The sequence below is a fragment of the Lithobates pipiens genome, unplaced genomic scaffold, assembly GCF_037356315.1.
Source record: "Lithobates pipiens isolate NorthernLeopardFrog02 unplaced genomic scaffold, aLitPip1_a1.2 Scaffold_8, whole genome shotgun sequence".
Taxonomy (NCBI): Eukaryota; Metazoa; Chordata; class Amphibia; order Anura; family Ranidae; genus Lithobates; species Lithobates pipiens.
Window position 1 is genome coordinate 48,134,060 of NW_027507903.1, and position 24,333 is coordinate 48,158,392.

At 43.1% G+C, this 24,333-nt stretch overlaps 1 protein-coding gene across 2 annotated transcripts in view; it reads right to left on the reverse strand.

Annotated features, from left to right (window-relative positions):
• Positions 1 to 24,333, reverse strand: part of FES (FES proto-oncogene, tyrosine kinase) — a 292,890-nt gene that overhangs the window by 176,839 nt on the left and 91,718 nt on the right. Inside the window, exon 2 of one of the 2 annotated variants that reach the window (XM_077471222.1) lies at positions 19,279 to 19,548. In XM_077471222.1, coding sequence (XP_077327348.1) covers positions 19,279 to 19,503 — 225 coding nt within the window. In that variant the 5' untranslated portion in view covers positions 19,504 to 19,548. Of the gene's footprint in view, positions 1 to 19,278; positions 19,555 to 24,333 lie in introns of both variants that reach the window. The other variant, XM_077471221.1, reaches the window with a different exon arrangement.

Genomic DNA, 24,333 nt, shown 5'->3' on the forward strand with positions numbered 1-24,333 from the left:
GTTTAACCAATCTTGTTTTTTTTTTGTACAATTCTCCTTTATGGGGGCGTGACAAGGGGTGTGTCCTGCTGATAGGTGTCCCTCATTCCCATCTCAAAAAGTTGGGAGGTATGCAGGACGCGCTGGACCCCTGCTGTGAGCCGCATGGGTCTCATATGTGAACCCAGCCTTAAACTCATGCCAACACTTCACTTCTATTCATGATACACTGCATTTAAAAAATGTTAAAACACCACTTTTAGGAGCTTTTGACATTTTTGTTCTGCCTCCTCGAGAAAGATGTTGTCACCTTTGGTCCACCATTCCACTGCTGCTTTGCTGTGACCACTTCTGAGTGCTGCTGGGCTGGTTGCTTCCTGAACTTCTGCATACTTCCCAACATTGTGAGATGGGAATGAGGGACACCTACTAACAAACGTATGTAGGCATAGGACACGCCCCCTGCCACACCCCCTTAAAGGAGAATTAACCAAAAAAAAGGTTAATTAAATCCACAAGGACTTTTTTTTTAATCACTACTGTTCCTTTATATTGGCTTTTAAAATGTACAAATGCAGCAGTTTAGAATTTGGATGAAAGGTTTAGCACTGGGGAACACTTTTTGAAAGATAAAAAGTGCATTTTGTATACAACTATATAGAATAGACCAAAATGAGGGACAAGTAAGGAGGAATGAGGGACAGAGGGACATTTCTCCAAATCAGGGACAGTTGGGAGCTATGCTTCTGTTATAATATATTCTTGTACTTGCACCTGGAATCTGTGTTTTCTGTTGTCGCATCACGATGCACCTTCCCACATGCAACTTAAAGAAGAACTAAAACCTCCTATCTTCTACAGCTTAGGAAGCTGCCATCTTAGCCTCTGTTGATCTGCATTTGCCATGTTGCTGCACAAGTGATCAGTTATGACTCCAGCTATTTGATGGTTTGACAGTTTGGTTGAGAACACAAGCAAATGTGAAAGTTATCATTCATGGTACGCCTTGAACTTAAAGCGTAACTATACTAACCCCCAGTCCAGCGATGTGTCATCTTGCAGCTCCCCTTCAGCCATCTTTGAGAGTCCAGCTTCTGGGTATCAATCATCTGCCACTTTCATTGGCCAGTCCGATATGATGTCACTCCCGTGCATGCGTGGGAGTCCAGTCAGCTGCGGCATTGCTGAATTTTTACAGTGAGTTTCACGTGTGCAGCTCACTGTACAGGAGCATATCAGGTCTCTTCTGCATTAAAAATCCTGCCTGTTTGCCCATTTTTATTTTTTTACATAATGTCCCACTTTACCTCTTTTTTTAAATAGTTAAATTGATGGGTTTACCTACACTTTAAAGTGATTGTAAAGTCTCCGTTTTTTTTTCTCTAAAAACAACAAGTATGTTATACTTACCTGCTCTGTGTAATGGTTTTGCACAGAGCAGCCCTGATCCTCTTCTTCTCAGGGTGCCTAGTCGCTGCTCCTGGCCCCTCCCTCCTGTTCAGTGCCCCCACAGCAAGTGGCATGCTATGGAGGCACCGGAGCCGAGTCACAGCTCCCGGGGTCCATTCAGGCACAAAGCCACGGTTTGGCCCCACCCCCTCTCTCCTGATTGGTTAAACAACTTTAATTGAGCCAATGGCGCGCTACTGTGTCTCAGCCAATCAGGAGGAGAGTCCTGGAAAGACAGAGGCAATTGTGGACATCAATGGATAGAGATGGGGCTCAGGTAGGTATTAGGGGGGCTACTACACACAGAAGTTTTTTTTTATCTTAATGCATAGAATGCATTAAGATAAAAAATAAAACTTCTGACTTTACAACTACTGTAAATGTATCTGAGCACCACAAACTAAATTTTTTTATTTCATGTACTTTTAATATTCAAAGCAAACTCTCCCATCTATCCATGTCTCCATGCATTATTTTGTTGATAAATCACTTTGGAAAACACCTTCCCCCTAGCATTTCTAACTGCTGCCATCTTAAATAAGGGCAGATGATTCATGCAGCACTTACTTCCTAGAATCCTACTGCCCTTAGCTCAGGCATGCAGACAGGAGGGTGTGCTTAGCTGAGAAAGCCCCTCCTCCAGATGAAAAGGGGAAAAAATACCCATGATGACTCCTGGGATGTATGACATCGTTTTGGCCTAGGTCTGCAACCAGGAAGAAACTGAAGAAATGTTAAAAAATACAAGTAAATATAATATAGGTTCCTATTTACTAATGCTAGCTGCATAAAGATTAAAAATAGTTAATGTTAATTCAGAGCATTTAGTTCCGCTTTCAGGTCAGCCTGCAAACAATATTATTATATTTTTAGCTTTAAGTACCTATTTGATTTGCAAACAGCACCCTGAAAATCTTGTGCTTTTTAAAGTGATTGTAAGGGTTCGGTTTTTTTTGTTTGTTTTTTAAATAACAAACATATATATATCATACATACCCTTACCTCAATGTTCAGCTAGTTTTGCACAGAGTCGACCCGAACTTCATCTTCTGGGTTCCCCCGGCGCCTTTCGCGGCTCCTCCCCACATCAGATAACCCCCTAGGAGAAGCGCTCTCCAGAGGGGGTTACCTTGTGGGCGCGCTCCTGAGTCCAGCATTCGGCGTGCATAGCTGGCGAATGTATGGCTCGGCCCCCGCGTCATTGGATTTGATTGACAGCAGTGGGAGCCAATGGCTGCGCTACTATCAATCTATCCAATCAAGAGCCGAGAACCCCAGGCAGAGAGACAGCACGTTCCTGCCGGGTCAAGCTCCAGGGCTTAGATAAGTAAAACAGGGGGGGGGGGGGGCAGTCACTGTCAGGTGTTTTTTCCCCTTAATACATAGGATGCATTAAGGGGAAAAAACACGAAGGTTTACAACCCCTTTAAGCTCCAACTAACTAGATGATATCCTGTGGATTACAGTATCTGGGCCATGGCTTTGGTGTAGGATAATAAGGGGCAGCATTGCCTACACACTATGATAGTTTTCGGCAAAGATAACACAGTGTCTGGTAGTCAAACGCCAACCTTATCCCAATGCTTAGGTTACTCTATAAAGTATTTGTAAAGATTCTTTGTTATTTAAAAAAAACAAAAATAAAATAACATGTTATACTTACATGCCCTGTGCAAGGGATTTGCACAGAGCAGCCCCGATCCTCCTTTCCTGGGGTCCCCCGGCGGCGCTCGTAGCTACTCCTCCTCATTGAGTGCCCCCCACGGAGAGCCACATTCCATGGGGGCACCCGCGCAGGCACGTTCCCATTGACCATTGACACAGACAGCAGGACCCGGCCCCGCCCCCAGCTCCCTAGTCACTGGATTTGATTGACAGTCATTGGCTCTGGCTGCTATCAATCTATCCAATGAGGATCCGAGACAGCGGCTGGAGCTGCTGGGCTTGTTCTCGTTGCCGGAAAGATCGGGTTCAGTTATGTAAGGGGGGGGGGCTCTGGGGGGCAACTGCACCACAAAAGTATTTTTATACCTTAATGTATTACAGTGAAAAAAATAGATAACTTACAACTAGCGATGGATAAACTTCCGACGGGATGTTTCGCGAACGCGAACGCGGCCAAAAGTTTGCGAACCGCAAAGTTTGCAGCAGACCTCATTGACTTTAATGGCAGGCGAACCTTAAAAACCTCCAGGTCATATTTTCAGCCACAAAATACTTACTAGCTGTGCACACATAGTCCCACCACATGGGCACTGACAGAACAAAAGTGTTAAGTGAATCTGGGATCGACAACGACAAGCATTCTTTTTTTATCTGTGAAATTTTGGCAATTCAGGAGCGCATGAAGGCCATGGAGGAGAGGCAAGGTCAGGGCAGGCTATGAAGGGAGTGCAGGAGATGATCAGTGCCACAGTCCAGTCAGGGCAGCGCAGTCCTGTGCCAGTGTCCCAGTGTCCCAACCTGTGCTTGAGCCCCTCCCTCTGCCTGGCCCTTACCCCACCTATGCAGGGCTCCACTGCAGTGGTCCGGAGGTGCCAGTCCAGTGCTGATCCTCATCCATGGTGCTGGCACTGCCTGCTGATTGGCTTCTCCGCTGCAATCTCCCTCGCTGACATCAGCACCGAGATAGAGAGCACTGACACCAGCACCGTGAAAGAGAGCACTGACACCAGCACCGTGATAGAGAGCACTGACACCAGCACCGAGATAGAGAGCGCTGACACCAGCACCGAGATAGAGAGCACTGACACCACACCAGCACCGTGATAGAGAGCACCGACACCAGCACCCTGATAGAGAGCACTGACACCAGCACCGTGATATATAATATGCTTTCTATATTTGAAAGAAAGTATATTATATGTGTACAACCCTATATACTGTACACCTATAAAAGGACCTTTGTGGACCTAGTAGCTAGTGATTTGCAGATTGTCCCTGCTCCAAACACCAAACTGTCCCTCAGTCCCTACACTGATAAAAGATAGCTGAAGAATCAGGCAGCAATCAGCTCAGCAGCATAGCAGTCAAGTATAATATGCTTTCTATATTTGAAAGGAAGTATATTATACATGTACAACCCTATATGCTGTACACCTATACCAGTCCTTAAAAGAACCTTTGTGGACCTAGTAGCTAGTGATTTGCAGACTGTCCCTCAGTCCCTACCCTGATAAAAGACAGCTGCAGAATCGGTCAGCACTCAGCTCAGCAGTCAAGTATAATAGGCTTTCTATATTTGAAATAAAGCATTTTATACGTGTACAACCTTATATACTGTACACCTATAGCAGTCCTTAAAAGGACCTTTGTGGAAATAGTAGCTATTGATTTGCAGACTGTCCCTCAGTCCCTACACTGATAAAAGACAGCTGCAGAATCGGTCAGCACTCAGCTCAGCAGTCAAGTATAATAGGCTTTCTATATTTGAAAGAAAGTATATTATACGTGTACAACCCTATATACTGTACACCTAATAGTAATAGCTAGTGATTAAACTGACTGTCCCTGCTCCACACAGCGTCCGGTCCCTACACTGACAAAAGCCAGAATGCAAAATGGCCGCCAGATCAGGCCTATTTATAAGGTAGGGGGAGTGTCCAATTGTCCATGTGCTGAAATGTCTCAATTGGCTGTCCTGTACCCCATGATGGATGTGTCATCATGGGTCAAAGTTCTTTCACAATGTAAACGCATATGTCCACTGCGCGAACAGCACTAGAAGTCTGCCGGTTTGGCGAATCGCGAACGAGCAAAATTTGCCGCAAACTGACCGCCGGGCGAACCACAAGGCCATCCCTATTTACAACTTCTTTAAACCAAATTCTTCTCTCATGTAAGCACTCCCCTAACCTACTTATAAAGTCCACACTTTATTTCTTTCTTAATTCTGTCTGCTGATTGGAGAGCTCTGACTTATATTTGGGATTTGGGGCATGTCAGACCTCAAGGAGACCACTGCTTCCCCAACTACTGACTAACATGACCAAACCATTTACACTTGACCTTAACCCTACATTTAATCTAACACACCAAACTAAACATAAACTTTATCATATCCCCAATACTTAAAGTGGAGCTAAACTTACCTTTCCGTCAACAGTTCCAGTCCCTTGCCTTATAATGAGTGCCAGTTCTCTTCTTTGGCTAGCACAGGATGACGTAACTCCTGTGCATTCACAGGAGTCATTTATCACAGCACATGGGGACTGTGCCGGCGACGTAAGCTGAGCATGCGCAGCTCAGTTTACATGCCAGAGAATGCTGAGAGCAGGTTTGTTTTTTTGTGACAGTGGAACATTAGTTCCACTTTAACTAATTCTTTCAAATCTATACTTATCTTGTCATCACCAAACCTCCAGCCTGCATTGGGATCAGTGCCAAAAGTCACTTCACCAGTGATAAAACCAAAACAGCACTAAGATGCCAGTGCAGAAGCCGGCTGTTTTGTTTTCCATATACTGTATGACCTTTGGAATTTATTACTTTTGACTTCTTTTTTTGGAAAACACTAAAAGCACAATTGTGGATAAACCCAGCAGCAAGACCGAAAGAGGTAGGGGTGCTATGGGTGCTGACAAGAATCACAAGTCTCTCTGTAGCTCAAATAACGTGCAGACATTGAACTCTTTTGGTTTTCATTTTCCTACAATAAAAACATAATGAGTGCGGCTCCACCGCTGGCCTGGGGAGGGGGGGGGGGTTGTTTGCTACCCCTCCCACCGAAAAAGAACCCCCACTGCTGTGTGCTGATGTGATCATCTATCTTCTCTATAATGACAATAAGCCCTGTTCTTGTACACAGACTTACATGAATGTGCTTAAACTTCAATAAATGCTGTGCAAAATACAATATCGAATGTTTAAAAATAAAGTCCGAAATGCAAACAATTTAAATGAAGTGCAAAATGTTGACGATAAAAATAAAAATGTTGGGCCCTGCACACCGTGTACACCAGGTTCTCAAAATACGGAAAAAAGGTGCTCCATGGTGAAAAAAGGTTGGCTTCTTACCCAAACTTGTGGATCTCTATTAAAGCTATCATAGACAACTTGCAATCAATGACTGAGGTGTTGAGATCTCAGACAGCATGTCTCCATGGCATCATAGGAATACGATCCATACATCCAGATAACATGCAGAAAGTAGGGAGAAGCCTCTTAGTGTAAATCAGCCAAGTGGTTTTATTAAAAGGATAAAAGTTACACTTACATGGAGGCTAAGAAATCAAACAGGGTCACAAGTTGTGGTGACTCTAGACACAGCAAATGCATTTGACTCGGTGGAGTGGAGATATCTCTGGAGATGCTTGGAGGACTATGGATTTGGTCCCAATTTCATCAAGTGGGTTCAGTTGCTATACCAGGCACCTTCAGCCAAAGTGGTGGCTAATGGGTGGCCTTCTTGAATGTGTGACCTCAGTAGAGCTACGAGACAGGGCTGCCCCCTATCCTCACTGCTCTATGCCCTGGCCGCAGAGCCCCTCGCAGTATCAATCCAAGCAAACCCAGAGATCAAGGGGTTGAGAGTGGGATCACCAACTGAAAAAATCAGCATGTATGCGGATGATACATTGTTGTATCTGGCTGACTCGGGCCCATCTCTCCACACTGCTCTCCAGATGATTGAACAATTCAGAATATTCTCTGATTTAAAAATTTAATCGGAACAAGTCCCGAATCCTACCAATAGATAGTTTCCCACCCTTGGAGTCCCAGGCTAGACTACTACTACAACGAGTCACGTCATCGAATATCTAGGGATACACATATCCAGACCCCCTGCGGATTACACTTCTCTCAACATTAAGCCCCCTTTCTCCCTTATTAAAACTAAAATACGGGTTTGGACCCATCTCCCTCTTGGGATATGGGGCCGCATTAATCTAATTAAAATGGTCCTACTGCCCAAAATTCTATATGTTTTATGGCACACCCTGATATACTTACCTCTGAAACACTTTAAATCCCTAGAGACACTTCTCAAACCTGTTGTCTAGGGAACTAACAGACACAAACTGGCATAGCAAACACGCAAAAACCTAACTGATCGTGGGGGCACAGCTCTTCCCTACTTCAATCTACCGTATATTAAATTTAATCTCAATTGTCACAACTATTCCACCTAGATAAGACAGACAGGGAAAGATTCATCATTCTATTTTGTCCAAAATGAGCCCGGCACACTAAGGACTTGATATATACGCGATAACAGCATGCTCAGGAGGGACAGAACCAGGAAGAGATAGACAGAACTTAGTATACCATTATAGACGTATATAGGACTTATGCCATGTAGACACGAGTGGAATTTCCGTCAGAAAAAGTCAAATGGGAGCTTTTCACCGTATATTCTGATCGTGTGTATGCCCCATCTGACTTTTTACATCGAAAATTCTGACGGACCTAGAAAGAGAACATGTTCTACATTTTTCTGACGGAATCAATTCCTATTGGGAAAACCGCTCATCTATATGCTGTTCCGACGTACCAAAAACGACACATGCTCTGAAGCAAGTACGAGATGGAAGCTATTGGCTACTGGCTATCTTGATGGTCGGACTTTGGTGTGACAGTGTGCAAGACAGCTTGAGTGGAATTCCGTCTGAGAAATCTTCAGAGTTTATTCCGACGGAAAAAACGCTTGTGTACATGCCATTAGCCACATCCAAACTGGGAATACCACAATATAACGATTATTTGCCGATATGACATAACAAGAATCTCCCTGAATTCCTTAAAATGCAAGACACAGGGGTCTGGACCACTCTGGGAATATTTTATTTACACCACCTCCTATCAGAAACCTCAAGACCTTCAACACACTTAGAGAAGAATTCACACTCCAAAACCACATGTTCTTTAGATTTCTACAGCTTCGTCAGGCGACACAATCTCATTTTCCACATTCCCTCCCGCACACCACCTCTAATGTCATTATGGCAGTAATCAAGAGCACAGACCCCCACAAACTCATCTCAGCTTTCTATAGTATGCTCTACACCCCTGTTTCTACCAAACTGGCATATAACCTGAAGCCCCGATGGGAGAGGGAAGTAGGATTAATGGAGGATGAAGAACGGGGGAGGCCTGTAAGGCAATATCCCCTAAGCTCTTCCTAAGCTCTTATCAAAGATCTACATTATCCACAGGGCATATCTCACACCCCTTAGATAAGGGCCAGATATAAACACAGTTACTCCACATTGTGTTTGATGTGCGGCCAGTGTCGGGCATGTTTTTCCACCTAATTTGGGCATGTCCCAAAACACGAGGCTTATGGATGCAAATTGTAACCCTCCTGCATGATACCATGGGTACACCTTTAGCACTAGATCTGAAACAATTCCTTCTGATATTTCCCGGCACAATAGATACATTTATGAAAATATTTCTCCATGAAACATTGTTTTCAGCCAGGAAAATTCTAGCTAAAAAACGGATGAGGCCTTCACCTCCCAGGATTGTGGAGTGGAAGATGGAAGTAAACAATACCTTACTGTACAAGAAATGTTAATAATTAATTGTTAATTAATAGCTAATTAATAAAATATTAATAGAGGATGCCCGGCCAAATACAACAAAATATGGGACCGCTGGCTACAAGAATCTGAAACCTGCACAAGAAAACAGCTCGACCACTTGAAATAAACACCCAGAAACGTGTCTTACTAAATATCCTTTATTATAATGTCTATATCCTCAGAAATGTACCCACATAACAAAGCAACTTGTAATCTACATTATACCCACAAGAATATATAGTCTTGTATGTGCTGAGTACATATGGAATGTAAACATAATGTATGTGCACTATTTGACTAATAAAAACCTTTGTTCAAGGTTAAAAAAAAAAAAAAAAAAAAAAAAAAAAAAAAGGGGACTGCTTACTAAAAGTTGTTGGCTTTCAAATGAATGAAAATTCAAAATGCGCTTTAGGGAATATATCCCAGACAGATCCACACTGTTTATAATGGCCTCAGTTACCCTTGGCTACCTTGATTCCACTCACAGTATCAGGGAGCATATATAATATAACAACTCATATTGTAGTATGTAATAATGAAGATTTATTTAAAAAACCACTGACTACACTCACATTTCTGAAAATAAAAGCATGTGTTTTTGTATACAATAGCTGCAGCTAAACCAAAAGACTTGGCAACAAAGTCCTTCTAGCCAGTGACCGCTGTACGTGGTATTGCACAAAGCGGTCCCTTACCTCCCCTTCTGGAGTCTCCCACCAGCACTCTGTGCCTTCTTTTTCCAACTGCAAAGGGGGCACCTGTATGCGCACACTCCCCACTGCCAGCCAGGCTGTGTGCATCCGTTGACACACACAGCACTGCTCAGCCACGCCCCCCCCCCCACTCCCTCCCCACAGGATCCGATTGATAGCAGCTGGGGCCTATGGCTGCTGCCCATGTCTCCTGTGACATCAAGAAGAGAAGGAGTGGTGCTGGAGATGGGACAGAGCTGGATCAGTGAGAGGAGTCAGGTAAGTGTTTAAGGAAAGAGGGGAGGGGGACAGGTAAAGTCTGCTTTTTCACTTGTACCTACAGGTAAGCCTATAATCAGGCTTACCTGTAGGTACAGTGAATATCTCTTAAATGTTCACCGCTTAGGTCATATTTACATTTGTAGCAGCTGGCAACATCGCCTGTGCATGCGTACTAAGTGTGCTGTCTTTTCAGAGTGCTATGCCGCAATCGTAACTCCCATGCACATGCACAGGAGTGACGTCATAGCGGCCCGGCCATTCAAGTGGCGGGAGTTCATGAACCCAGAAGGAAGACCAGGTGAAGATGGAAGCCTTGCCAGCGGTGACGGCACACCACTGCAGAGATACACTTTACAGCTAGGTCTGTCGTAATGTGCTGGTATGTAGTGTATACTAGCACATTATGCCATTACCTTGCAGGGGGACTTTTTTTTTTGTGTGTGTTACTGCAAAGTTTACTACAGCTTTAAGTAATACAATACATAATGTACTGTCCATAAGCAAATAAAAAAAATAAAAGTCAGTGATGACTCTACATTGAATCACTCTGAATTTTCTTGGCTCAGAGTTCATGAGTCAGAAATCACTGGCACTGCAATGACTGTATTCCCCTAAACAATACTTTGTGAAAGTCGTGACAGATGAGATTGCTAATGGTCCACTTCTGGCCAGCCAGACTTATGAAGAATGAAATACGTTCACATCACTGTGATCACACGATTGTTTGCTGCTTACAATACAAGAGACGTGCAGTTCAGCGGTAAAGGTCAAGCGGAAAAAAAGAATCAGCAAAAGTTTGAAAAATGGGATTTTAATATGGAAGAGGTTCAAAAAAAAAAAAAAAGAAAGAAAAAAAATCAGAATCACACAAAAAAATTGGCTGAAATCAAACCCAATAGTTACATTAATACACAAACTATTACTTTATTGAATGAATAATACAACTAATGTTACAACTAATATTAAAGGGGTTGTTAAGGTAATTTTTTTATTTTCTACATAGGTTCCTTTGAGCTAGTGCATTGTTGGTTCACTTACCTTTTCCTTTGATTTCCCTTCTAAATGTTTTTTTTGCTTTGTCTGAATATCTCACTTCCTGTTTCTCCTCAGTAAACTTCTCACCATCTTTCGAGCTGGTGGTTAGTCAGCCAGAACAGCTTACTGAACAGCTTACTGAGAAGGAACAGGAAGTGAGAAATTCAGACAAAGAAAACAAAGAAAAAAAAACATTTAGAAGGGAAATCGAAGGAAAAGATAAGTGAACCACCAATGCACTAGCTTAAAGGAAGCTATGTAGAAAATAAAAAATTTACCTTTACAACCCCTTTAAGCAGATGTTGTAGGAGAAAGTTTCTTAAAAAAACATTAATGTGCGGTGATAAATTATTGGCTGACCTTGGAACAAACCACGAGTAACAGAAAGATGAAACATTTATTTGCCATTAACATGTTTTGTGCATGTTTTTACATCTATAGTTAAAGGGGAACTAAACTCCTTTCATCAACATTACTAGGAATGCACAGATACCATTTTTTTCTTTTACAAGTACGAGTACCGAAACTTGCTGATACCAATTACTGATAACCTTCTACAACTGTTTTGTTTAGACTTCAGCTATCAGCAATGATACAAAGCATTGAAAAGTTATTTACAAATGAAGTTCCTTTTTTTTCTTTTTTACATTTTGCGAGTTTTTCAATGTGAAACATGTAAATATATATTAAAGGTTTAAAAAAAATTAACAAACAAAGCAAACAAAAAAGTTTTAATTATTATTAGTTTAAAAAAAAATCATCATGAAAATAATAATTAAATGGAGAAGGAGTACAAGGAGTTAATTAAGGCTGATTAGAGTAAATTGAGGGTTACTAATGGGTTAACCACTTTAAGACCAGGCCTCTTTTATATATGTGGTGTTTTTTTGGTTTTTTTTGCTAGAAAATTACTTAGAACTCCCAAATCTTATACATTTTTCTTCTAACATCCTAGAGAATAAACTGGCAGTTGTTGCAATACTTTCTGTCAAATCATATTTGCGCATTAGTCTTACAAGCGCACTTTAAAAAAAAAAAAAATACAATTATTTGAATTAAAAAATAAGACAACAGTAAAGTTAGCCCATTTTTTTCTTTATTGTGAAAGATAATGTTATGCCGAGTAAATTGATACCCAACATGTCATGCTTCAAAATTGCGCCCGCTCATGGAATGGCGACAAACTTTTACCCTTAAAAATGTTGATAGGCGACATTTTAAAAATTCTACCGGTTGCATGTTTTGCATTACAGAGGAGGTCTAGGGCTGGAATTATTGCTCTCGCTCTACCAATCGCGGCGATACCTCACATGTGTGGTTTGAACACCGTTTTCATATTCGGGAGCTGCTCACGTATGTGTTCGCTTCTGCAAGCGAGCTCGGCTGGATGGGGCACATTTAAAAAAAAAAATTTTTTTCATATTCATGCCTCATGTTGTAAAGCGCTGCACAAACTGTTGGCGCTATATAAATCCTGTATAGTAATAATATAATAATTTAACATTTTAGTTTTTTTTTTACACTGTTTAAAAAAAAAAAAAAAATCTGTCACTTTTATTCCTATTACAAGGAATGTAAACATCCTCACTTTTATCTATGGCGGGCTGTCTCCTGCCATAGATAAAAATGATCTCGCTGCGAATCCGCCACAGAGCCTACTTTTATCTTGTTGTAGTAACAACGATATCTGTCCCAAAGTAGGGATGCACATGGGCGTGCGGTGGTCCGGAAGTGGTTAAAAAAATTAACATTTAGTAAAAAAAAAAAAAAAATGTATATATATATATATATATATATTATATATATATATATATATTTTTATTTTATTTTTTACTTGACAGTTTGCTTTAAACTGACTTCATCTGCAGATCGAAGATTATCCCTTTGATCTGTAGATAAATAAACAGAAAGACACAAACAGGAACAATGGGATAGACAATGGGATAGATTTACTTAAAGCGGAACTTCAGTCATTTGTTCATCTTTCCATCTAATAAATCTTCTGCCCTTGTTGATTTAACTTTGGATAGTAAAACATTTTTTTTCTGCCAGTAAATACCTTATACAGCCCACTTCTCTCTCTTTCTCACCTTTGGGAGAGTTTGCCAGGAAGGGAGTCATAAGCGGGCTAATGCGAGCTGCAGAGCTGGAGGTGTGCCTCTGTGTGTCTGTGTAAATCCAGGAAGTGGACAGGCAGCAGCTTCAGCTGCCCACAATTAAAATGTATGGAGCCAGACTCAGTGGAGGGAGATTTCTGCAGCATATTTGGCAAGTACAGAATCCCAGTATATATAAAATAATATGCAAAGTGGTTATGTGAGCAGACTGCAGTTCCTTTTTAAATCTGGTGCACTTGTGCATGGTAGCCAATCAGCTTCTAACTTCAGCTTGTTCAATTAAGCTTTGGCAATAAAACCTGGAAGCCGATTGGTTTCTATGCAGAGCCGCACCAGATTTTGCACTCTCCAGCTAAAGGTCTCTTTCACATGGGCTGTCCGTTTAGGTCCGCCTTTCAGTTTTTCAGGCGCACCTGATCGCACCATCCATTCACCCCTATGGATCGGTGGATGTCAGTGGTGACATGTCCGCTGACACCCACTGCTACTTGATCCCATCCTGTCCGCTAAATCCAGACGGTCCTATTTTCCCATCTGTCTGGTGGATCAGGTCAGATGAAAACGGACAGATCATGTTCATCCGATCTACCCATAGGGAACAGGGTCTGTCTTCACTCTGCTCAGTAAGCTGAGATGGACCTGACATCCACATGCTCATCAGGGATAAGTGGAGCGAATCCTGCTGAGCAAGCGGAGTCTGTCAAACGCATCTGCCCCATGTGAAAGTAGCCTTAGTAAATAAACCCCACCGTTTCTTTTCATCTCTCTGTTTCAGCGGATGTAGGAGGCTGTAGGAGGATGTCGTCATCTATACCATGGATATACCAAAATTGGTCCTGTGGGCCAGGTATAATCGATGACATCCTCCTCCTATGGGATGGCCAATGCTGTGACCTCCAGGATTTCATACAGTTCCTTACCACCAATCAGAGGGGCATAGAACTTAAATTGTGTGATAGACAAGGTGGAGATACATTTCTTGGATCTTACAATTACCATTAGCGATAACAAGTTTGTTACCTCTAGCTTTTTTAAGAGGACGGATAGAAACTAATTTATTCCTACTGACAGTTGTCATTTCAATCCCTGGCTCAGATCAGCTCCCAAGAGTCAATACATAAGACTCAGGAGGTACTGCTCTGACCCAGGTGAGTTCCTTGTAAAAGTTGAGGTCCTTACTACAAGGTTCTTGGAGAAGGGATAGCAACAAGATCTTTTGGTGGACACCTTATGCCGCGTACACACGGGCGGACTGTATGGCGTACTTAGTCCGTCGAAACACATTTCAGCGGACAGTCCGCTCGTGTGTGGGCTTCAGCGAACTTTTTCAGTGTGCAGTCCGGAGTACTAAGTATTTCGGATTTTTCGAAATTCTGTCCGTCGTACTTTGGTTTCAGCGGACAATCCGCTCGTGAGTAGGCTAGTTCGACGGACTAAGAATGGCGCATGCTCAGAAAGGATTTACACGGCGGAAGGGTGCTTTGCTGTGTATTGGACTTCCTATTTCTAGTCCCGTCGTACGTGCTGTACACGTCATCGCGCAAGCTTTCGACGGACTGTTTGTGCATCCGTGTGTGGTCAAGTCCGTTCAGTCGAAAGTATGACGGACTGTCCGTCGGATTGTATGACGGACTAAGTACGCCATATGCCGCGTACACACGGGCGGACTGTATGGCGTACTTAGTCCGTCGAAACACATTTCAGCGGACAGTCCGCTCGTGTGTGGGCTTCAGCGGACTTTTTCAGCGTGCAGTCTGGCGTACTAAGTATTTCGGATTTTTCGAAATTCTGTCCGTCGTACTTTGGTTTCAGCGGACAATCCGCTCGTCAGTAGGCTAGTTCGACGGACTAAGAACGGCGCATCCTCAGAAAGGATTTACACGGCGGAAGGGTGCTTTGCTGTGTATTGGACTTCCTATTTCTAGTCCCATCGTACGTGCTGTACACGTCATCGCGCAAGCTTTCGACGGACTGTTTGTGGATCCGTGTGTGGTCAAGTCCGTTCAGTCGAAAGTATGACGGACTGTCCGTCGGATTGTATGACGGACTAAGTACGCCATACAGTCCGCTCGTGTGTACGTGGCATTACAGTCCGCTCGTGTGTACGCGGCATTAGATGTTGTTAGGACCATGAATAGAGCGGATCTGCTGGTGGAGAGAGAGAGCCATGGGCAGATGGGGGTCTCAATATGGATGTTCCCTTTGTGACCTCCTATTCGTTACAGCATAGGAGCATTAAGCAATTAAGAAATTGGTTAGTAAACACTAGCACATTGTTAATAATGATGTAGTATTAAGGGATGTGTTACCTGATAAACCGCGAGTGATATTCAGGGCTGTTCCTTCATTGAGGAACCGAGTGGCACCCAATGTTTTAGACCCACCAACTAATACTAGAGGCTTTTTTGACCAGTTATATAGTTTCTATAAATGTGGGAGGTATAGGGTGTGCTCTCTGAGTTTGTGTACTAAGAGACGCACCACCACGTTTGTTTTTATGGTTACATGGAAGCACCACACAATTAAAGCGGAGTTCCATCCTAAAGTGGAACTTTCACTCATCGGAACCCCCCCCCTCTGGTGCCACAGTTGGCACCTTTCAGGGGGAGGGGGGTGCAGATACGAGCACACTGGCACCATTTGATATAGCACAGTGGCTGAGTTTGATGGGGCACAGTGGGAGCAATTGATGGCCACAGTGGCGGCAATTGATGGGCACAGTGGGAGCAATTGATGGACATAGTGGCTGCATTTGATGGCACAGTGGTGGCAACTGATGGGCACAGCGGCTGCATTTGATGGGCACAGTGGCTGCATTTGATGGCACAGTGGCTGCAATTGATGGGCACCTAGCTGTCGGTTTCTCATAAGGATCAGGAGCCAGAGGCACAGGGTCTGAATTTCAGTGGTTATATGATCCAGCATTCCATCCTACCCCCACACCCAGGCATGGAGACACACTTAAAGGGGTGCCAAGGCTGGATGGAAAGAGGTTAAGACTGGTATATAAACACATCTAATGAGTTTCTACCACAATGACTTTGTAATAATCAAACTTTTTCTGCATCAGTAACAACTGCTGATCAAACAGAAGGACATGACATATGCATAACAGATGCATTGTAGGTGCATGTGCAACACATTACAAATGCATCTTAAACACGATTCCCTGTTTCCTGAAAGCACCTAAAAGCATGCATGCTTGTACTTTTAAAATGTGTTTTTCTGTTGAATGACTGTGGTCACAAGCCCTAATATGAGCAAACTCACACTAGTATGTAAAATACCCTCAGTCAAAATGCACCAGAGTCTCTTGTTTAATAGAAGATTTACAAATATAGAGGAACTGGACAGTAACCTCAACCGTGAGAACAATGAGGAAATAAGAATTAGGAAATGCCACTGTCCGTCTATACCAATTTCTTGGCAGCACACTACAGTGCGAACATACAATAACAGATGCTTAAAGTAGAACTATAGGCAAACCTTTTTTTTGTTTTTCATTTTGGATGGAGCAAGGGAGAGCTATAACCCCTGTCAGACTTTTGTTTTGCCATCTGTGCCCCATTGCAGAGATTTCCCTTCACCTCCTGTCCCATAGCCAAACATGAAGTGAGAGGAAATACCTGAAAATGAAGGGGATCCATTGGGGACCCCCAGCTCACTAGAACTAGTGAGCCCATTGGAAGATTTCCCCTCTATTACTTTTCTGGGGACAACCCAAAATGTGGGATTTTCTTTTACTTTCAATGATCATGGTAAATTAGACAAATATAGAGGGGGGGGGGGGAATCCCCCAATGGGGGCACAGACAGCAATAAAAACTGACAAGTGTTCTGATCCCTCTCCACTCTCTATTCAATGTGGAGTTTGTTTGTGGTTGGTTTGCTACTTAAATACTGTCCCCTTCTTTTGGTGTCACATTTTTGGATATGATACAGTGGTCCCTGTATATCAAGAAGGGCAATTAACACAGACAATTTGTGGTTCCCTCTTTAGTTGAAGGTAATGGCATTGCTATGGGGTTGCAGGGGATGCGGACTGTACCCGGGTGACACCTGACAGAGAGTGTCACCAGGCTCAGACTAGCACCAGCACCCCATTGAGAGGTGCACTGCGGCTCCCTCCTTCCCTTCCGAAATCTCCTCATCTCCACGCGATGTGCGGGAAGAACCGGGGAGAAGGGAGTGAGGCCGAGACAGAGGTGCCCAGGGTCTGACCGTCCCATACACCGCACATGTCGTGGCTGCAATCACATCTCTGTTCCCTCCGGCTTCACTCACTGCTGCTTCCTCCTCAGCTCTGACGTGTACACAGGCAGAGAGGAAGAGCCGAGAAGGAGGGACATCCCATGCCACTCCAGCTACCCCCGATGCCATCCTGCTCCATCCATTCCCCCGATCCCATCCCGGCTCCATCCATCCCCCAAACCATCCTGGCTCCATCCACCTCACCCCGATCCCACCCCGGCTCCATCGATCTCCCAAACTATCCCGGCTCCATCCATCCCCCGATCCCATCCGGGCTCCATCCATCCCCCTGATCCCATCCCAGCTTCATCTACCACTCTGATCCCATCTCAGTTCTATCCATCCCCGATCCCATTCCGGCTCAATCCATTCCCCCGATCCGATCCCAGCTCTATACACCCTCCCTATTCCCATCCCAGCTCCATCTATTGTGGCAGGTTAAGGGAGGAGAGCTGCACCGAGGCACTAGCCTGCTAAGTGCGGGGGGGGGTTGACACCATGTTTTACTGCACCAGGTGACACCAACCCTAGTGACGCCACTGGCTGAAGGAGTGCTCTCTCAAATGCCCTGTACACACGATAGGATTTTGCGAGAACAAAATCCATGTTTTTTTTCAGACGGACGTTGGCTCAAACTTGTCTTGCATACACACCCAAATTTTGTCAGAAATTCTGCACGTCAAGAACACAGTGACGTAGAAGACATACGACGAGCCAAGAAAAAATAGGTTCAATAGCCAGTGCGGCTCTTCTGCTTGATTCCGAGCATGCGTGGAACTTTGTGCGTCGAACTTGTGTACACATGACCAGAATTTCCGACAACAGATTTTGTTGTCGGAAAATTTGAGATCCAGATCTCAAATTTTGTTTGTCAGAAATTCTGATGGAAAATGTCCAATGGAGCCTACACACGGTCGGAATTTCCAACAACTAGCTCCCATTGACCATTAGTTTATGGAAAATCCTATGGTGTGTACAGGGCATAAGAATGTCTAAATAATAGATTTTGATTATATATTTTGAAAACGTGTTGGATATCCCTTTCTATGAATAACCATCGGCATCTGCATATCAATGGTGAAACTGCAAGTAGTTGGGCAATACCACTTCAGGACTATCAAACCTTGTATAATTGTACAATATCATGTAAAGTGATGGATACAACTTTGGTATACTATGTTTACATTGCAAACTGTTTTTTCATTATAATCAATGCAATTTTATTCACATATTTATTTTAAATAATAAAAAATGTCTTAAAAATCCCAATTTAGAGGTTAAAACACAATCAAAAAGATGAACTGATCCTTTAAGGCAGTATTCACCTTGGTATGAATGCAAACAGTCTGCACTTTGGGTATTTGTCCCTGGGCGCATACTTCCCTAAATGTGCAACAAGCCTAAAATATTGGTGCTTTATAAATAAAATAAAATGGTTTACCTGGCTCAGCTGACTTGAGTACTCTGCTAGGCAAGGAATGGGGGCCTGGGAGCTCTTTCACACTGAGCCGCCCCAGGCGTTAATTTTAACGGCGATTTGCCGTCATTTTAGCAGCGATTTTCGGCTACTAGCGGGGCACTTTTAATCTAGTGCCCAAAGAAAGGGTTAATAGCAGCTGTGTAGCGACGCTGCCGAAGCGCTTTACAGGCGATTCAGCAGCAGTGCCCATTCATTTGAATGGGCAGGAGCGGTGGAGGAGTGGTGTACACACAGCTCCTCCACTGCCCCAAAGATGTTACTCGCAGGACATTTTTTTAACGTTCTGCCAGCGCAGCGCCCCAGTGTGAAAGTATTCGGGCTTTCACATTGGGGTGGCAGGGGAGGCGTTTTTCAGGCGCTATTTTTAGCCCTTTAGCCCCCTAAAAACGCCTCGTTGTGAAAGGGGTCTAAATGTGCAACAAGCCTAAATTATTGGTGCTTTATTAACAAAAGCAAATGGTTTACCTGGCTCAGTTGACTTGAGTACTCTGCTAGGCCAGGAATGGGGGCCTGGTCCAGTTTTTCTATCATGGTGAACATCTGATGAAGCTGTGTGGCATACTCCTTGTCACTCTTCACTCTTTGTATCATCCACTTTCTCAGTGATTCCATCAGCTTCAGCTCAGAATCTTGCAGGCGTAGCAACGCATTGTGCCCATTAGGACAAATGAAATCAGTTGCAAACACCATAATTATAGAGGTTCAGGTCACTTCGGGGTCACCTTCTGGGATTATCTGTAACTGAGAAGAACAAATAACATTATTAAATAATATTTTTTTTTAAATGGTTCATTATACCGAATAATAGCCAAAGTATCCGAAACCTACAGGATGCTTTGAATTTATTAGACCCCTTTCACACTGGGGCGTTTTTCAGGCGTTTTTCAGGCGCTTTAGCGTTAAAAAAAGCGCCTGTAAAGCGCTTGAAAGAAGCCTCATCTGCAGTCCCAATGTGAAAGCCCAAGTGCTTTAAGAGCCCTTTCACAATGTCAACGCCCGAAAAATGCTCGTAAAGCGCCGCTTAAACTAGCAGCGCTTTACCAGCGTTTTTCGAGCGTTATTGGGGCGCTTTTAACCCCTGCTAGTGGCCAAATAAAGGGTTAAAAGCATCCACAAAACGCTGCTGCCAATAGCGTTTTTCAGGCGTTTTACAGGCGCTTCCCATTGATTTCAATGGGAAGGGGCGCTTTAGGAGCGTTATATTCACCGCTCCAAAAGCGCTGCAAAGAAGCTGCTTGCAGGACTTTTTTTTTTACGCCCTGTCAGCGCAGCGCCTCAGTGTGAAAGCACTCGGGCTTTTACATTGGGATTGCAGTTGCAGCTTCTTTCAGGCGCTTTTTTTAATGCTAAAGCACCTGAAAACGCCCCAGTGTGAAAGCAATCTCGGTGTGAAAGCACTCGGGTTTTTACATTGGGATTGCAGTTGCGGCTCCTTTCAAGTGCTTTTTTTAACGCTAAAGCGCATGAAAAACGCCTGAAAAATGCCCCAGTGTGAAAAGGGTCTTATGGTTAACCACTTCCCGACCAGAGCACGACGATGTACGTCGACAGAATGGCACGGGCAGGCATATTGGCGTACATGTACGTCCAATATTCGTTGCCGCCGTGCCATCGGGAGCGCGCCGCCGGCGGCCCGCTCCCGCGCTGGTCGGGACCCCCGTGAGTCCGGTCGCGGGACCCGCGGACTCGATCGCCGCGGGCATCCCCGCGATCGTCTCACGGAGCGGCCGAATGGAGGAAATGCTGTATAAACAACATTTTCCCATTCTGCCTAGCAACTAGTGACGCTGATCTCTGCTCCATGTGATTGGAGCAGAGATCAGTGTACACTAAATGAAAGCCCAACCCCCCCCACAGTTAGTAACACACCCCTAGGAACACTTAACCCCTACACTGCCACCCACAGGTTAACCCTTTCACTGCCAGTGTCATTTACACAGGAATCACTGCATTTATATAGCAGTGATTACTGTATAAATGACAATGGTCCCACAAATGTGTCAAAAATGTCCGATGGGTCCCCGACAATGTCGCAGTCACAATAAAAATCGCGGATCGCCGCCATTACTAGTAAAAAAAAAAATAATAAAAAATTATTAATAAAAATGCTATAAAACTATCCCTATTTTGTAAACGCTATAACTTTTGCGCAAACCAATCAATAATCGCTTATTGCGATTTTTTTTACCAAAAATATGTAGAAGAATACGTATCGGCCTAAATTGAGGGAAAAAAATGTTTTTTTATATATTTTTGGGGGATATTTATTATAACAAAAAGTAAAAAATAATGCGTTTTTTTTCAAAATTGTCGCTCTATTTTTGTTTATAGCGCAAAAAATAAAAACCGCAGGGGTGATCAAATACCACCAAAAGAAAGCTCTATTTGTGGGAAAAAAAGGACGTCAATTTTGTTTGGGAGCCACGTCGCACGACCGCGCAATTGTCAGTTAAAGCGACGCAGTGCCGAATCGCAAAAAGTGGTCTGGTCTTTGACCAGCAAATTGGTCCGGTCTGAAAGTGGTTAAAAGGGTTTCATCTTCATATTATTGGCCTGGCTTCTATGAGTCCTGCTACAAATGGTACAAATGTATATGACCTTCTCAAAATCTGGATGAAGAATTCTTTTTGCCCACATAAAAGTGTTTCTACATTGATTTAAAAAATATAAACAGTAATAATTTTGTGAAAGATGCAGTATAAAAGATATGTCATTTGTCAGGTTGTTGTTGTTGGCTAATGTCTTATGAAGTAGGAACTCACTTTTCCTGATTTATAAATTAAAGCAGAATTTAATCCCAAAACCAAAATGGTAATATGTTGCAGTTTACCAATTAGAGCCGGTTCACACAGCGGGCGATGCGAGGCGACACGACTCGCCTCGCCTCGCTCTCGCAAGTCGCCCCCGTTCTGTACAATGGAACCGTTCTGAGAGGAGCGACTCGAGTCGCTCCGACTCAGAAAAAAGGTTCCTGTACTACTTTTGGGCGACCTCGGGGCGACTTGCATTGACTTCTATACAGAAGACATTTGCAAGTCGCCGCCGAGGCCGCTGCAGGTCGCGGCGAGGCAAGTCGGAGTCGCCTCGCCTCGCCTGCAGTGTGATCCGGCCCTTATTACATGATCCAACACACACACACACACACACACACACACACACACACACAGTATATATTTCTCCTTGTCTGGCCTTTTGCCCTGAGATAAAGCTACCTTTTTAAATTGTAGCATTTTTATAAAACAAATGTATTCTTTTCCTCCATTGACACACTGTAGCCTTCCTCCTATTTTACTTCCATAAACAAAAACATTACAAACTCACTAAAACTTTAAAACACTACATTAAATATGAAAATATTAAAATTTGGAGGCAAATAGGAGTGACCCCACCATGGGTCACTTACATGCAGTATCTCACAAAAGTGAGTACACCCCTCACATTTTTGTAAATATTTTATTCTATCTTTTTCAACTTTTCAATACTGAAGAAATGACACTTGGCTACAATGTAAAATAGTGAGTGTACAGCTTGTATAACAGTGTACATTTGATGTCCCCTCAAAATAACTCAACACACAACCATTAATGTCTAAACCGCTGGCAACAAAAGTGAGTACACCCCTGCTGAAACCACCGCCTGTGGAAGAGAATTCCACATCCTTATTAAATTCCCTTATGCGGAAAAGTTTTATCCTTATTGTGGGGACAACAGTACGGTATTTGTACATTGAAATCATATCCCCTCTCAAGTGTCTCTTCTCCAGAGAGAATAAGTTCAGTGCTCGTAACCTTTCCTCATATCTAATATCCTCCAGTACCTTTATTCGTTTTGTTGCCCTTCTTTGAACTTTCTCCAGTTCCAGCACATCCTTCCTAAGGACTGGTGCCCAGAGCTGGATGGCATACTCCAGGTGCAGCCGGACCAGAGTCTTGTAGATCGGGAGAATTATCATTTTATCTCTGGAGTTGATCCCCTTTTTAATGCATGCCAATATTCTGTTTGCTTTGCTTGCAGTAGCTTGGCATTGCATGTCATTGCTGAGCCTGTCAGCAATGACATGCTAGGATGGAAAAGGTAATTTTTCATCCTAGATTCCCCAGAGGTTCTCCCCCCCCCCCCCCCAGTGAGTAGATTGCATTCATATTTTTTGCAACCCAAATGCATTATTTTAAATTTTTCTATTAAACCTCAATTGCCATGTAGTTGCCCACCCCATTAACCTGTTCAGATTTTCTTGCAAGGTTTCCACATCCTGCAGAGAAGTTATGTCCCTGGTTAGCTTAGTATTGTCTGCAAATACAGAGATTGAGCTGGTTATCCCATCCTCCAGGTTGTTTATGAATAAATTAAATAGGATTCCAGGACAGAAACCTGGGGGACCCCACTTTCCATCACGGACCATTCAGAGTATTTTCCATTTATCACCACCCTCTGAACTCGCCCTTGTAACCATCTTTCAATCCATGTACTCACCCTATGGTCCATGCCAACGGACCTTAATTTGTACAGTAAACTTTTATGGGGAACTGTATCAAATGCAAAGGTTAATAGATTTGTTTGGCAAGAACGATTCTCCATGAATCCATGCTGATTACTGCTAATGATACCGTCGTCATTACTAAAATATTGTGTATATTCCCTCATCTACCCCTCCAAGAGCTTACATACTATTGATGTTAAGCAAACTGGTCTGTAATTTCCAGGGATGTATCTTGGCCCTTTTTTAAATATTGGTGCTACATTGGCTTTTCTCCAATCATCTGGTACCATTACAGTCAATAGACTGTTTGTAAAAATTAGGAACAATGGTCTTTAACCACTACAATACAGGGCACTATCGCCGCCTTCCTTCCCAGCCCAATTTTCAGCTTTCATCGCTCTAGCGCTTTCAGTGACAATTGCGCGGTCATGCTACACTGTACCCAAATGACATTTTTATCATTTTGTTCGCACAAATAGAGCTTTATTTTGGTGGTATTTATTCACGACTCAGTTTTTTATTTTTTGCGATATAAGCGCAAAAAAGCGGAAATTTGGAAAAAAAACAATATTTTCTTTTTTCTATTTTAAAAGAAATCCAATAAAATCAAATTTTGTCATAAATTTAAGCCAAAATGTATTCTGCTACATGTTTTTGGTAAAAAAAATTCCGTTGTATAATAATTGGTTTGTGTGATCACGGACATATGTACGCAAATGATCATGTACATATGTGTGCAGGTGATCACGTATATACACGTATATACGCGTGCAGATAATCATTGGAACATGTGATTTTAGTGGGACATATGTGGGGGACATGTTTTTATTATTAGGGACATGTGTTTTTATTATTTGGGGACATGTATGTTTTGGGGACATATGTGGGGACTGTGTTTATACTGTGTGCTGTGTTGTGTATTACACTAGACTGGTGATCAGTGAGTAAAAAACTGTAAAAAACAGCTCATACTCACTGATCATCAGCCGGCTGCAGCAATCTGCTCTCCTCTCCTCAGCGATGACTTCTGTGTGAGGAGA